Raw genomic sequence first — 15,594 nt, forward strand, 5'->3', positions numbered from 1 at the left:
ATTTCCACCTTTGCCCTAATTTTAATAGCACTCAATGGTTCCAATATATATATATATTTTTTTTAAGCAGTCCTTATTACACTTCACTTCCACTCCCAATCTAAAAATATCCTCTCCTAGATTTATTGGCCAACACTGGACAATTTTTTCTTTCCCAAAATCTCCTCATTTCCATCACTAAATTACATCTAACTGCCACTTCATCTTCACACTTCCATGGCTACTCTGCAAACTCATCTCCACTTTCCCATCTCTTCTTCACCAAGATTATATCATTTCAAGAACCCCAATTCAGTTTCTTTTTCCAAGAAACTATTTTTTTCCAAGAAACTTAATGGATTGTTTAATTACTCTAAATTTGGTTCAAACGATTTGTTCTTTTGTTCTTGTCAAACTAGTAGTGAACTTGAACCCCTTTCATTAGATAACAAGGAAGCTGAAAGGCCTCCTTTTGATATAAATTTGGCTGTCATTCTTGCTGGTTTTGCTTTTGAAGCTTACACTAGTCCTCCAGTAAATTCTCAATCTTATCTTAATTTGTATATTCATTTTTTAATTGAAAATGGACTTGAATAGAGTGAATTCATATTAAGGATTCTTATAGCTGACTCCAACTAGTGATATTGAGGTTTAGTTGATTGATTGGCTAATAGTTTGATTTTTTTTTATTTTTTTTTTTAATAAATAAGAATGTTAATGTATGTAGTTGTTCATTTTTCTATTTCCTTCTTTATTCATATATTGAAGATGGACAAGAATAGAGCTTATGGATATTGATTATTTAGGTTTCTTACAGCTTGACTCCAACTAGTTTGGAGCTGAGGTGTAGTTTATGGATTGGTTGGTTAATTCATTTTTGTAAATAAGCATGTTGATATGTATGTAGGTGTTCATTTTGCTATTTCTCTTTATTCATAAATTGAAAATGTACTCGAATGGAGCGTATGGATATTTGAGGATTCTTATAGCTGACTCCGACTAGTTTGGAATTGAGGTGTAGTTGATTGATTGGTTGAAAATTTCAATTCTTGTAAATAAGAATGTTGATATGTATGTAGTTGTTTATTTTTCTATTTCTTTATTTTATTGAAAATGTACTCAAATAGAGCAAATGGATGTAGAGAATTCTTATAGCTTGACTCCAACTAGTTTGGTATTGAGGTGTAGATGAGTGATTGGTTTGAAGTTTCATTTTCTGTAAGTAAGAATGTTGATATGTATGTAGTTGTTCATTTTTCTATTTCTTTCTTTATTCATAAATTGAAAATGGACTCGAGTAGAGCGAATGGATATTGAGGATTCTTATAGCTTGACTCCAACTAGTTTGGAATTGAGGTGTAGTTTATTGATTGGTTGGTTAATTCATCTTTGTACATAAGCATGTTGATATATATGCAGTTGTTCGGTTTTATCTCTTTCCTTAATTCATAAATTGAAAATGGACTCGAATAGAGCGATGGATATTGAAGATTCTTATAGCTTGACACCAACTAGTGGTACTGAGGTGTATTTGATTGATTAGTTAAAAAATTTCATTTCTGTAAATAAGAATGTTAATGTATGTAGTTGTTCATTTTTCTATTTCTTTCTTTATTCATAAATTGAAAATGGACTCGAATAGAGTGAATGGAAATTGAGGATTCTTGTAGTTGACTCCAACTAGTTTGGGATTGAGGTGTAGTTTATTGATTGATTGATTAATTCATTTTTGTAAATAAGCATGTTGATATGTATGCAGATGTTCATTTTTTATCTCTTTCCTTAATTCATAAATTGAAAATGGACTCGAATAGAGCGTATGGATATTGAGGATGCTTATAGCTGACACCAACTAGTGGTATTGAAGTGTAGTTGATTGATTGGTTGAAAATTTCATCTTTGTGAATAAGAATGTTGGTATGTATGCAGTTAGTCACTTTTCTATTTCTTTCTTTATTCATGAATTGAAAATGGACTCAAATATAGCGAATGGATATTGGGGATTCTTATAGCTGACAGTGTTGGAACTAGAATTTTCACTAAGGGGTTTCAAAATATGTAGAAGTGAACGCACGAAGATGTCGAAGGGGGTTCAACATCTACTAAATATACATAAAAAATAATTTTAACCATGTATAGATAGTGTAATTTTTCGCCGAAGGGGGGTTCGGATGAATCCCCTTAGCTATGCTTGACTTCGCCCCTGATAGCTGACCCCATCTAGTTTGTGATTGAGGTATAGTTGATCGATCGATTGGTTGATTCATTGCTTGTAAATAAGCATGATGATATGTATTGGCCGTTGATTAGAGGAAGAAAATTGCATGTAAAAGTATCTTGCATTGTGGGTTCTTTTCAATTTGTTGTAGAAGTTATTGAGGACATGCTTGTAAGTTTTGAATTTTGTGCTGCCTTAAAGCTGTGATCTTTGAGTCTCAGTAATTTGTTTTCATTTGTATTCTTGTTTGAGCACTTATCAGGCAGTTGCAATTCTAGTTTAGGAAACTAACATAAATTTGATTTTCCTGTATTAGTCTTATCCCCCAAACTCATGAAAATAGATGAAGGGAATATTTTCATCATAATCATATAAGGGATATTTTGATACAAAATTTACTTAGCAGGGATTTAAGCTTGAAAGTAATACTATTACATATCTTGAAATGTTTATGGAGAAAAAAGTAAGTGATTAAGTTATTTTTCAAGTCTGATTCATTTTGCTTCTTTTGATATTGCTTGATCAGGACAATATTGGAAAGCATGAGGTGGATGCGGCTAATTGCAAAACCATATTTCTTTCGGAGTATGTAGTTGTTTCTTCTTACTGAAGTAGAAAAATTCAACTGTAGGAATTTGATTTATAGGTCTGTTAAATTGGTTGGATCAAGTAAAGGGAACACATATCATTCCACTGGTGATGGCTATGAAGGATGTTGATATCTGATTGATTATGTCTTATTCAGCTTTGATTATGTCTTATTCAGCTTAGTTTTGCTAATTTTTAGCCAAATCTTAGACAAAGAATTCAGTGTGTCCAAAACTAAATTCATGCATGTGCAATTGCAAATGAGTGGATCATGAATGAAAATTCTAGCTCATCTTTGAGAACTATGTTCCAGGTCATTTGTGCGTGAAATTTATGATGGCCAATTGTTCATAAAGTTAAAGAAAGGTCTCAGTTTTCCTGCTATGGATCCTTGGGTAAGGTATCTGCCTTTCAATATTAGCAAATTATCAAAATTCAATTGGAACGAGCCTCACTATTCTCTCCTCATTTAAATGGTTACTTATGCATTTATTTCCTGACTCCAGCTCTGATTTAATTGCATAATTTTCTATCCAACTTTCAGGGAACAAGTGATCCGTATGTGGTGTTAGAATTAGATAGTCAAGTTGTCAAAAGCAAGGTGAAATGGGGGTAGGTAGTTGGTCATGTGTTATGGTGCAAATTTTTCAACTGTAAAGAGTTATACTGGATTAAGTAGAATTCAACTGTTTTTTTATCCTTAACTCATATTCTTTGTTATCTTGAATGCGATATTTCCACCAATCTCTTATTTGAAGTTGCATGCTTCTTAATCCTTTTACTTTGTCATCGAGAAGGCAAAAGGTCTGCAATTGCTATTGTCTATAGGAGAATAGAGCTATCTTTTTCATTTGTTCAAACTATAAACTGTTTCAATCTTGTAACATCACACAAGAACGGAAAAATTGTTAATTTCGTGAATTAATGTTGCAGGACAAAAGAGCCAACATGGAATGAGGAGTTTTCTCTAAATATTAAGCGGCCACCTCAGAACGATCTTCAGGTTGATAACTTGAATTCATCTTTCCCTTTTAATGGTTAATTAAGTAAAGATAGCATTCCAGAAACAGTAACAATTTGCTTTTGATATATGACCTCAATTTGAAATTACTTAGCTCTTCTAAATTAAATGATGAAAATTTAATACACTGCATGTGGACTATATGAACTAGAATTACCTATTGCAATAATTAATCTCCTGATGAAAAGTGAGCAGCTCTAGTGAGATATGCAATTTGAAAAGCTTTAAGTTTTGTCGATATACCATGTGTCATTTATGGATGCTTGCTATGGACACTGCTATATTAACTGAGTTGAGTGACTGCTATACAATTAAGGGCATGTAGGCAATCTTCCCATATCCAACAGTCTCGTACCTACTGAATTTTAGCTTTGTATTTCTACTTCCTGCTGAAATTCATAGTATTAACTGAATTAAAACAAACAAAATCATGCTGTTTAAGGTTATTGGCGTCAGGCTAGAATTTAGGGACCTGGAAAAGCACATCTTGGTTTATGTTGTCTAAGACATTCACAATGGTCTGCTTCTTGTCTTTTTAGATACTGACTCTCAACTCTGGATCTAATTATTTGTTCATAACTATTGTCAGCTTGCAGCTTGGGATGCAAATCTGGTGGCTCCACATAAACGGATGGGGAACGCAGCAGTTAATTTGGAACACCTCTGTGATGGTACGAACTCAAGAAATGGATCTCATGAACGAAATGGATCTCATGAACTTGTACTTTACATAATTGTCTAGCTTTCTTGTGGGCCAAAATATTATTCATGTAAAATAAGGTCTGACCTCCTTTTCAACTTATCGTACCAAAATAGACGGAAAAAGTTCTGAGTTCTTCTTCAATATGCATATTGGTTGTGTTTTGATGATGACGTTGAAGGTGTCTCATTGTTCACAAAACAAATTGACAAAAGAAGAAAACTTCATAAAGGGACCAAATTAGTTTTCTATAGTTATACTTCTGAACAATATCATAACTGATATAAGCGCTGATATAAGGATTTGGCTGGTATATGGATTCCATTGATGTTTTAATCTGTGAAATTAACATAAATGTGCTTTTCTAGGAGATTCTCATGAACTGCTGGTTGATTTGGAAGGAATGGGCGGTGGTGGGAAGATAGAGATAGAGGTAAGGTGATTTGAATCTGGAGGCATATTCAGGGTTCAAGAGCTCTAAGACCTTGTTTATGCGTTAGTAATCTACCTAATGTTTGGTTGGTTCATTTTCTTTTGGTTCGTTGCAATTTATATTTTATCTGGAACTTCTATCTGACTATGGGCTTCCTGGATGAGAGTTAATTGACAATAAAATAATCTATTCTAGTATCGAATGTGTGCCTCTCCCAATTTAATGTTTATCCAATTCGAGATTTCACTAATTGTCCTAATAACATGATACAGATTAAGTACAAGAGTTTCGAGAAAATTGAAGAAGAAAAGAAGTGGTGGAACATCCCAATCATTACAGAATTTTTGAAAAAAAATGGGTTTGAGTCTGCTTTGAAGACAGTTCTGGGTTCAGAGACTGTGCAAGCTCGACAATTTGTCCAGTCTGCTTTCGGGCAGCTGAAGCTACTAAATGATGCTTATAATGATTCAACTAGCAGCAGCAAGAATCCCGATGGTCCTGTTGTGGAATCGGATGTACTACTGGAGTCTCAGAAATCGTCCAACTTGGATGACTCGAGCATGCCCCCAGAATCAGAATTCTCAAATAATTCGAAAGACACCAAAGTTGGTGGTGAAATGGAGTTTAATCATGATGAAAGTGACATAACCGATGAGCATAATTCCCCTGGCACTAAGATTTTCGAGAGCTCTCAATCAGATAAGCATTTCTGGAAGAATTTTGCTGATACTGTCAATCAAAATGTTGTTCAAAGATTTGGTCTCCCTGCTCCGGAGACTATAAAGTGGGATAATCTTGACTTGTTAAATAAGATTGGGTCGCAATCACGAAAAACTGCAGATGCGGGTTATGTTGAATCTGGTCTTGCAACTCCTGAAAAGCAAGAAAATGAATCACCTGTTCTTAACAACATTCAGTTAACACTTCCAGATATCAAGAAGGTGACACAAGACTTATTGCGTCAAACCGATTCCATTTTGGGAGCATTGATGGTTCTAAATGCTACAGTTTCTCAATTCAACAAAGGAGCAGGTCTTTTCGGAAAGGGTGATGCTAAAGAAGAGTCTTCAACTGGACTGGAAAATGATATCCTCATGAATAAAGATGGACTAGTGTTGGACGAGAAGAAAGCTGAGGAAATGAAGTCTCTTTTCTCAACTGCAGAGACTGCCATGGAGGCTTGGGCAATGCTAGCCACTTCTATGGGACATCCGACTTTCATCAAATCTGAATTTGATAAATTATGCTTCTTAGATAATGAGTCAACCGACACAGAGGCAAGTTCATATATTGCTGGCTATCAGTTCTTAGTTTGTACTCCCTCCATTTCAATTTGTTGTCTTACTTTCCTTTTTAGTCTATTTAAAAAAGAATGCCACTTTCTGTATTTAGTAACTCTTTACAGCAAACCTCCTACATGGCATATGTATGACCACAAGATTCAAAAGTCTTCTTTATTTTCTTAAACTCCATGCCGAGTCGAACTATGACAAACAAATTGAAACGGAGGGAGTATCAGGTTTCTTAGATCTGATTTTATTTGATCCAAGAAAGCTATTCTACTGATTTTGGATTCTGCAAGAGCTGCAGGTAGCGCTCTGGCGTGATTCAGCTAGGAATCGATTAGTTGTTGCTTTCAGGGGAACCGAACAAGTAGGTTCTGTTGTTAAACACATCTGTAAACCTTGTTGATTTAGCTACATGGAGATAACTGATTGTTCTTTGATCCAGACTAAGTGGAAGGATCTTGTGACGGACTTGATGCTAGTTCCTGCAGGGTAACATATTCTTCTTCTCTACCTTGCCCTTCTGGTTTCTCTTTACTACTAGGTTATTTTTCCTATTATAGTAAACAACTAATTTTCATCCTTCTCTAACTTCTCGGAAAGTGTACTTTTATTGAAATACAATTGTCTACTATGCTGAAAGAAACAATTTCGTTTTCTTAGATGGAAGATAACCTTCTGTCCAGCATCAGTAAAGTGTAGACTGAAAATACCATCATAGCTAAAGGTTTTCCAGAATTTCACAAGAAATTTTCTAACTGACACCATTGAAAAAAGTTTAATCTTCAAACAAGAATTTGAAACAATAAGAAATAACCAAGTACTTTGTTAATTTTGAATATGAATTATATGTCCTCGCATCTTCATTATTTGGATGTTGGTTAGAAAGTTTATATAATTAAGCAATCACTGTCTACATTTTTTTCGTATCCTGTGTTGTCTCCTACTCTGCAGGTTGAATCCTGAAAGGATAGGTGGTGACTTCAAGCAAGAAGTTCAGGTGGCATTAAAATTCTTACTTTTCTATCTTAGTGCCTGAATTATGTATGTACTCTACTTATATTTATAATCCTTCTCATTATCAGAACCAGAGGTTATTTTTGTAGGTTCACAGTGGTTTCCTAAGTGCATATGATTCAGTTAGGATTAGGCTTATCTCACTGATCAAAAAAGCAATTGGCTATCGGTAAGTGGCCTGTCAAACAAAATTGTATAATGCTTCATTTCCCTTGATTACCTCCGGAAGGGTGAAGGAAAGATAAGATATCATAGCTCTTATCTTTGGATGAGGATATTGATTTGATATTTTAATTATCTCAAGCCGTTGACAATTGCCTTCAGCATCAGCATTTTTTTTCGGGCTTTTCTTCTCTGTTTAGGAAGTTCTTACTTCACCACTAATCATTGATGTCACATCACCAATTAATATTTAAATATATTTTCCAGGGATGGTGATCTTGATCCACCAAACAAATGGCATGTTTACGTGACTGGTCACAGTCTTGGTGGTGCATTGGCTACTCTTCTTGCTCTTGAACTATCATCAAGTCAACTAGCTAAGTAAGCTCCTCCTTTTTCTGCTTATTCCCGGACCTTATCTCCCATCCATTTTATATGATTCGCCATTTACCAACATCTTAGCGAACCACTACAATAACCTAGGACATCCATGATTTGTTTTTTGCTGTTTATTTAACATGTTTGTAGTGTTCGTCAGAATTTGGTCATACTGGGTTGACCACAGAGCCAGTAGGCTTTTTGGGAAAGTTCAAATGATCCAATGGCACCCACCTTTCTTTCTTAAGCACACTATTTTTTCTATACTTCTATAGTGCTTTGGTTATGTTGTTATGATATATTATTCATTCTTGGAGACTTGCATAGAATTCCTCAAAATTGGATCTTCTTTTAAGAGCAGAAGTTGTATAATTGTTGGTAGAACCATATCACAGATGACCCTAAGTAAATTCTAATTGCTAAGTTGCTTGCTGATTGTTCCATAATAATGAAATATCTTGCAAAATAAAGAGTTCTCCCAGAAAGAATATGTCTGCAATTGTTAGTGCCAAATTGTCGGGCGACCGTTTTCTTGAAGTGCTTGTGGAGAAAAACCAAGACCGCTATCTCTTACGTTTTATACCTGCCATCTCATCTGTTTACCTATGAATCATGCTAACACTACATATGTGACTCATCTTTCTTGTTGGTTGTGTTAGGTGTGGAGCTATATGTGTGACCATGTACAACTTTGGATCTCCAAGAGTTGGAAACAAAAAGTTCGCTGAAGTTTATAATGAGGTATAATTTCTTCTCTGCAGACGTGAAGTGCTTATGTTGAGAGTGACTATATCCTATATTGCCAATATGGTCTTGCCATTTGTTTATGTCAATCTTTGCAGTTTTTTTTCTTTTTTCTTTTAAATCTGTTCTTGCTGGCAGACAAATAAAGTAAAGAAAAAGAGAGTATCACGTCTTTGTTGATCGGCTATCCTGAGCTCTTAATGAAGCTCTTAATTTTGTTAGCTCTTCAAAAAAAGTGACCTTACAAAATCACTTTGGGTTGCTTTGAAATTGAGCTGAGAATTTAATTTTGTTAACTAACGAGTGACTCAATATAACCCAGTTGCTTCTTATATTGTAGAAAGTTAAAGACAGCTGGAGGGTTGTAAATCACAGAGATATAATACCAACAGTTCCTCGCTTGATGGGCTACTGCCATGTTGCTCAACCCCTTTATTTGGCAGCTGGAGATCCGAAAAACACTAAGGTGAGTTGATTCATTTTCAAACCTTTTAATCTGTCATTTCATACACTATAAAGCATCAGAATTTTGTTCATTGTTGAATTTCAAACACAACAGTTCCTGGCTTGAAAGGAGTTTGTTATTTAATTCTTATGTATTGGAACAATACGTTTTAGGATAATGTAGAACTCCTGGAAGATGGTTACCAAGGCGATGTTATTGGAGAGGCCACACCTGATGTTATTGTTAGTGAATTTGTATGTTTCTCCACCTTTGTTCTCCGCACCTTTATCTCCTCCTCCTTAGTTGTGTTCCATATCACTCATTGGTAATATGTTTTACTTATTGTAACATTTTGTGCAGATGAAAGGTGAAAAAGAACTTATTGAGAAAATATTGAACACAGAGATTAACATATTTCTAGCAATCAGAGATGGCAGTGCACTTATGCAGCACATGGAGGACTTCTATTACATCACTCTGTTAGAGGTACTTGCATTTTCCATTTTCGCCTTACCGTTTTGAGCTATGTTGCTCGGACTGTTCAAAAATGTCGGCAGTGTGTGTTGGATTCTCCAAAAAAGTCTATTTTTTGAGGATAGGATATGGGTGTTGCAACATTTTTGGAGAGTTCGAGCACCAAAGATTTTGAGAAACAATATATGGATAAATATGATATGTATTTACTTTTATGCTTTCTTATTATTTTTTCAGAATGTGAGATCAAACTATCGAACTGTTCCAAGGCCACAACTGACAGAAGAGAAGAACATATCAATTGGATAAAATGCAAAGTATCAAAATTCTCCAATGTTGATATTCCAAAGGTCAGGGTAAAGGTTGTAAATAACAATCACACCACAACAAGTGGCTGCATTTAATTGTATATATGTATGGTTTTTATTCATGCAAGTGTACATTGCCTTGGTCATTCTTCACTTAACTAGTCTTTATACAAGCATATTATACGTGTATTTCTGTTAATTATTACAAAACTAAAAATGATAAAACAATGAGAGGCATATAATGCATTTTGTTTTAAGATGTTTTGTTTATAGTTTTAGTATTCTTATAAGACAAAGTATTTACGGCTTAATTAAAAAGATTTGAAAATGGTATTTCAGCTTTTCTAACATGACTATAAATGGAGATAACGATTGTTTATTGTTAATAAGTTATTGGTTTTCTTCAAGTTGGCACTTTCAAGAAGGAATTAATTTGTGAATAAAGGAAAAAAAAAAATCCACAAACTCCTTCATGAATTAAAAAAAAGGGGTAAAAACAGCAGTCCTAAAATTTATTACATCAAATAAAAGAGAATATACCTTCTTCAAGAAGGAATCAAATTGTAATGTAACTAAAAGGGAAAAATACCTTTTAAAGAAGGAATTAAGTTATCACCAATTTAGTTGTACTAGTATTTTGTACAAATTGTGTTTCAAATCAAAGTAAGTTACATCTTAAACTTGCTCTAGTAATAAGTAATTGTACAAAAATAATTGCCTTCTCAAAAATTTGAAGAAGAAATACACTTCACAAACAACAAAGAAGAGATAGCATGAAAGAAGCATCAATTGAGAGGACCACCACCAATTTCTATATATTGTAGTGGGGTGAATAGAATTCCTTCATCCTTAATCAGATGTTTCAAATTCTAAATTTAGATAGAAAAAAGTTCTGCTAGAGAGCGCTTCCACTATTAATGGGCCTTACGTGGCGCCTTATGTGAATTAGTCGAGGCTCTAATACAGATATCATATGCAGAGTAAAAACAAAAAGAACTAGTAGTACTATCATTCTCCTTTAAAATGACTACCTTTTACAGATGCAAGCTTTTTGAAAGATTCTTAGAAAAGCTTGCTACCTTCATATTGTAGCTCATGATTTTCAAGCTTTGCCTCATAATGTCTATCTCCCTCTCCCTCTTGAGTTCTTGTTGCTCCTTTGAAGCTATTTGCTCCTTTAGAAGTGCAATTTTTTCCTCCTTTTCTTTTAGCTCCATATGCAGCTTCTCTAATAATTCCATTTGCTCTGTTTTCCAGCAGAGTCCTCCTCCTAGTAAAACAGATTACACATATTTATCTCAAAATTTTAATACTATGCCTATTAACTACATATTTAGCTAGAGTATGCATAGAGGATCTAAATAAAATGTTAAGTAGAACTTAGCTAGTGCATAGCTAGGGAATATAATTCGCTTTTTTCTTTGAAGGACGTTCATTAATAGTTTATCTTTGTTTTTCTTTAAATTTATGTTCGATTAGACCATATGAGAATTTTTAAACGAGTAGAACAATCTAAAGAATAACCTGCCGGTAATAGCTATAATTTCTCTTAATTGACTTTTCCTTTCAAGTTTCAGTGTGAAAGTGAACGAAAAAAGAACAAAAAATTCCTTTTCTAGTTGCAAAAGACAGGCATAGGGAACAACCTTTCATGTTACAACAACAACATATTCACTATAATCCCACAAGTGAGGTCCGGGAAAGGTAGAGAAAGAAGAATTAGAACACCCCCCCCCCCCCCCACCCAGCGACCCCCCCGACCTGATAGGGAGCGAAGGAAGATGAATGAAAAGCGGAAAAGATTAACTACTCATTTTGTAGGACATTGTGGCCTTTACAAAATGATTTGGGACTCACATAAATCAGCTTCCTGTCATAGTTACAGCAGTTTCTATGAAAAAGGATATAAAGCAAAACTGAACATATACCTATGATCTTAACTAGTTCATTTATTTCAAGAAATGAGGTTCTACTATGACAAGATATTAATGGAGGTACCTTGATTTGTCCTATGAATAAGATCATCAAGCTCCATCTTGATTGCAAAATAAAGTTGTTTCCACTTCTCAATAGCCTCATCTCTTATAGCTTCCTCATTCCTAATTTGCTCCAACAAATAGCTTGTTGCTAATTGATGCCGCCATTTATCTCCTTTTACACTAAACATCTCATCATTTTCTACTCCTTTGAACTTTTCTTCTTCTTCTTTCTGTTCCAATTTCTTCTTCAACTTCTTCACTGCTTCTTTTAGCTTCTTCCTTTCCTTCTTCCACTCTGCTTCTTTCAATGCAAATATGATCATCTCTTGTGCATTAACTTGACTCTCATGTTCCCTCATGCACATTATTTCATTTACCTCAGCTTGAAGAAATCTTACGTTATACTTCAACCCTTCTACCACTTTGTCTTTTGGATAGCTTTTGTCCTTTGTTTGAAAACTTCCCATTTCTTATGATCCCTAAATTTTCCTACTTTTACCAAGTATATACTAGTTCTATGTGTATATAGGAAGTGTGTGTGGCATAGGTTGTTGTTTCCCGGGGGGGGGGGGGGGATTTGTTTAAGAGGGTGTAACTCAAGCCATGTGTTATTAGTAGATGTAGGTAGAATAAAATAGTCAAAAATAACAAAACTTAGGTAAGGAGACTTCTTCTCTTTTTTTTTTTTTTTTTTTTTCCAATTAGGTGGATGCTTCTAAAATTTTAAGATCTAAATCTAATAGTTGGGCTAAGTTAGAACCCTATCATAGACAAAAGCCTGATATTTAAGTGGAGAAGGATAGAGTGACAGGCTCATTATCCACAGATTTCGAACCGTGCGCCGCTGGGTCTCACGGATTTTTCGGTCATCAAAAAGGAATTTTTCGGTCATTCAAGAAAAGAGAGCTTGAAGTAAGGTACAAGCAAGAGAGCACCTGGTACAATATATTAAAGTGTGGATGGATCTTTTGGATTGGTGGATGCGAATAACAAAATGCATTAAAGGGTATCTTGGATCAACAAGAATGGAGTATGGGAGAACATGAACTTTGGAAAAAAGAGGCTCCAACCTTGCAATATGAAGTGATGGCACTAAATGCAAAAGAGTTTGTACTGTGGTTCTTGGATCAATTCAATTATTAATGCACACAGTGAAAGATGCCTTTTTGGCAGAGAATGAATGGAGAAGTCATACTTCAAGATATTGACATGAATGAATGGCAGTAATGTCCATTGGAATAAATCCACATATTCCAAAAATCACATGTACATCATGTTGGAGCCTGTGAGGGTGGGGAGGTTTCTTTTCAAAAAATGAATATAAATTATATACACTGATAATGTAAATAAATTTTACGCTATTAGGTTAATTTAACCATTTGTAGTAGGTTACTCTCTATTTTTTAAGTCATGATATCATACACTAATAAGATTTACCTATTATTATAAATCAAAATTAACTTAACGATATAAAATATACTGATAGTACACATAGAACTTACGCGCTTTTAAATTTACCTATAAAAAGTAGGCTTTAAATGTTGTGGGGTGAAGTAGCACGGGGGAAGGGCTATTGTATCATATACATCAATTTTGCACATATTTTGCCAGCTTTTAAGGGGCCTACAATCTCTTCTGAAAACATGGGGTACATTATTGACAAAGAATCTTTGTTTTGAATATTATGTCTTTGTATTCACCTGAAATTCTGAACTGAAGAGACATGCGAGTTGACCAGCAGATGGAGCCCTGGTTTAACTGAACCAGCATTTTCGACACGAAACATAAGCAGTAAGGTTCAGAGCAGGAGTATTAGGGTAAGCGATAATTGTTGCATGATAAAATTTAGCAAGTTATGAAAACAGGCACTACCTACCTGAGCAAGAATTGTGCTCATCGGGTAAATTTGTAGAAGGGGAACTTCTCATAAGATAGAATAACAATAACAAGAATTGACCAGCAGATGGAACATGAGTTCAACTGAATCAACATTTTTGGCACGAAATATAAATATATATAGTAAATATTTTTATTAAATTTCAATAGATATTGAATTTCGATCCCTTAGTTTAAAAAATACTGTGCTGGGTTCTGTCTTTGTAGAAGTTGAATTTATCAAATTTAAATTCCGTATCTACATTGTATTTATTTGGACTTGACATTTTGTCAAAAATACAAACATGGCAGTAAAATAAAACTGTTAACCTTTCGGGTTTTAGAAGTAACACCCTATTCATACTTTAAATTGGTCAGAGGACCTCCATCTCCACTAATTTCATACATTGAAATACTTTTAGAAATCTGTTTATATCACTATTAAACTATCTTAGCATTTACTACTGTTTTTTTCCAAATAATAGATGATGCGTTATCAAATAATTACTTAAACTATGAGATGTACTAGGCCTTGGAATATTTTGTCTACTAAATAGGCAGTTCTTCAACATTTTAGGTATTTCTAGGTAGAAAAAATGTGCCTCGACCAAGATTGATGCTTAACAAAACAGAAGACTGTTAGTCAAGTCAAAAAAGCGTGGTTCTAGTTGTTTAAATGAGAAAAAAGAAGAAGAAAATAAATAGTCGTTCAATTTAGTTGAATGACTAATGAATCCAATGTCAACAACTTTATAAACCATATATATAAAGTTGGCAGGAGCGCTTCTTGAATTGCGCTTACACGCAAGTAAATTCGGATATAATCGAGCTAACGTGCGGATGGATAGTGAAAAAAAAAAAAAAACTTAAGGTTTGTAGCTAAGATAAAAAAGAGGGATCTTTAGTCAAGAATTCATGAAATGGTAGACTTTAAATCACATGGAATAATTATTTTAAATACTTTTATTCTCTTAAAATTAATATAAATTTAGTGAAAACGTCATATGATAGAAGCAAACGATCTCTATGTCTAATACTAAATAGAGAAGAATGAAGATTAAAGTTTAGTTATCGTTTTTACGTTTCTGTATTAGTTACAACATTTGTTAAGATTCTTTTTAGTTCATCGAGAGACTTGTAGTGAGAATAGTATGATAGTACTTATGAGATTTAGATAAAGTCTGCTTTTAAGAACCTCTTATTTGCGTTAAAAATAAATTATTTAGAGTTAAAATAAAATGAACGTGGATAGAATGAAATATATTTAAATATATGTGTTATGCTTACTCATCATGATGTTTATACCAAATTAATGAATATATAATATGCGTCAAATATTTGAATAATTTACACTATGCTTAAGAAATCATAGTTTATAATTTGCTTCTATATTCTTTTTACAAAGAAATGAAATCTCCAAAAAAAAAAGTTCTTTTTTTTCTCTCGCGTTTGCATAGTGGATCATAGTTGAATCCACGTCTCCAAATTTTCTTGCGGGCTTAGCAAAGTGGATCATAGTTGAAGCCCAGAGTCACAAATGAGATTGTAAAGGGTGATTTGCATAAATAGGATCTTTTCGTATCACTATTTAAATTTTGACCTTCTAAAAGTATTTTTTTCACTAAAATCAAAAGTAAAATCCTGGCGAATCATTATGAGACTTTCCTTAACGACAAGTTATGGTTATCATCTTTTTTTTGCGCGGAGTGCCCTTCTTTTCGGCTGGTCTTTATATTTTGCCCTTCATTTATGCCTTCTTTAATTTTTGCCCCCGCCAGCTCGTTTAATGAATATTTTTTGACGAAATTACCCTTATCCCATTAAAAACCTTTCTATTTCGGCAACCCTTGCCCTTTTCTTTTCTTTTTTGCTTCTTCGTTCCTCATCCGTTTTGTGTCCGTGTTATCCGTTCTAAAATTTAGGTACGAATTTGGATATTTTGCTCGTTTCAATATTTGTTTTTATGTTGAATTGATATCTTTGTCTT

At 33.9% G+C, this 15,594-nt stretch overlaps 2 protein-coding genes across 3 annotated transcripts; one reads left to right on the top strand and one right to left on the bottom strand.

Moving 5' to 3' along the window:
- Positions 1-88: 88 nt before the first annotated feature.
- On the top strand, positions 89-10,015 carry LOC132042821 (uncharacterized). Of its 2 annotated transcripts, XM_059433358.1 has the most exons (18): positions 89-513; positions 2,724-2,782; positions 3,099-3,180; positions 3,330-3,397; positions 3,719-3,788; positions 4,396-4,477; positions 4,875-4,939; positions 5,212-6,220; positions 6,534-6,592; positions 6,671-6,717; positions 7,180-7,225; positions 7,332-7,411; positions 7,672-7,785; positions 8,442-8,523; positions 8,867-8,992; positions 9,145-9,225; positions 9,332-9,457; positions 9,683-10,015. In XM_059433358.1, the coding sequence occupies exons 1-18, from the start codon at positions 217-219 to the stop codon at positions 9,752-9,754; spliced, it is 2,565 nt and encodes an 854-aa protein (XP_059289341.1). In that variant the 5' UTR covers positions 89-216; the 3' UTR covers positions 9,755-10,015. The 2 variants fall into 2 exon arrangements, with proteins under 2 accessions (XP_059289341.1, XP_059289385.1); XM_059433402.1 differs by lacking the exon at positions 3,330-3,397 and having other exon boundaries at positions 3,099-3,185.
- Positions 10,016-10,736: 721 nt separating this feature from the next.
- On the bottom strand, positions 10,737-12,751 carry LOC132043040 (uncharacterized). The gene is made up of 2 exons (XM_059433548.1): positions 11,752-12,751; positions 10,737-11,023 (listed from the first exon to the last, which is right to left on the bottom strand). The coding sequence occupies exons 1-2, from the start codon at positions 12,197-12,199 to the stop codon at positions 10,788-10,790; spliced, it is 684 nt and encodes a 227-aa protein (XP_059289531.1). The 5' UTR covers positions 12,200-12,751; the 3' UTR covers positions 10,737-10,787.
- Positions 12,752-15,594: the final 2,843 nt, after the last annotated feature.

This window comes from Lycium ferocissimum, chromosome 1 (genome assembly GCF_029784015.1).
Source record: "Lycium ferocissimum isolate CSIRO_LF1 chromosome 1, AGI_CSIRO_Lferr_CH_V1, whole genome shotgun sequence".
NCBI classification, from domain to species: Eukaryota; Viridiplantae; Streptophyta; class Magnoliopsida; order Solanales; family Solanaceae; genus Lycium; species Lycium ferocissimum.

Bases quoted from the DNA above. Each gene is read 5' to 3' on its own strand.
- LOC132042821 (XM_059433358.1), top strand. From the start codon at position 217: ATGGCTACTCTGCAAACTCATCTCCACTTTCCCATCTCTTCTTCACCA. The intron at 8,993-9,144 runs GTGAGTTGATTC...AATACGTTTTAG, and splicing joins GAGATCCGAAAAACACTAAG to GATAATGTAGAACTCCTGGA. The intron at 9,458-9,682 runs GTACTTGCATTT...TTATTTTTTCAG, and splicing joins ATTACATCACTCTGTTAGAG to AATGTGAGATCAAACTATCG.
- LOC132043040 (XM_059433548.1), bottom strand. From the start codon at position 12,199: ATGGGAAGTTTTCAAACAAAGGACAAAAGCTATCCAAAAGACAAAGTG. The intron at 11,024-11,751 runs GTACCTCCATTA...CTGTTTTACTAG, and splicing joins TATTCATAGGACAAATCAAG to GAGGAGGACTCTGCTGGAAA.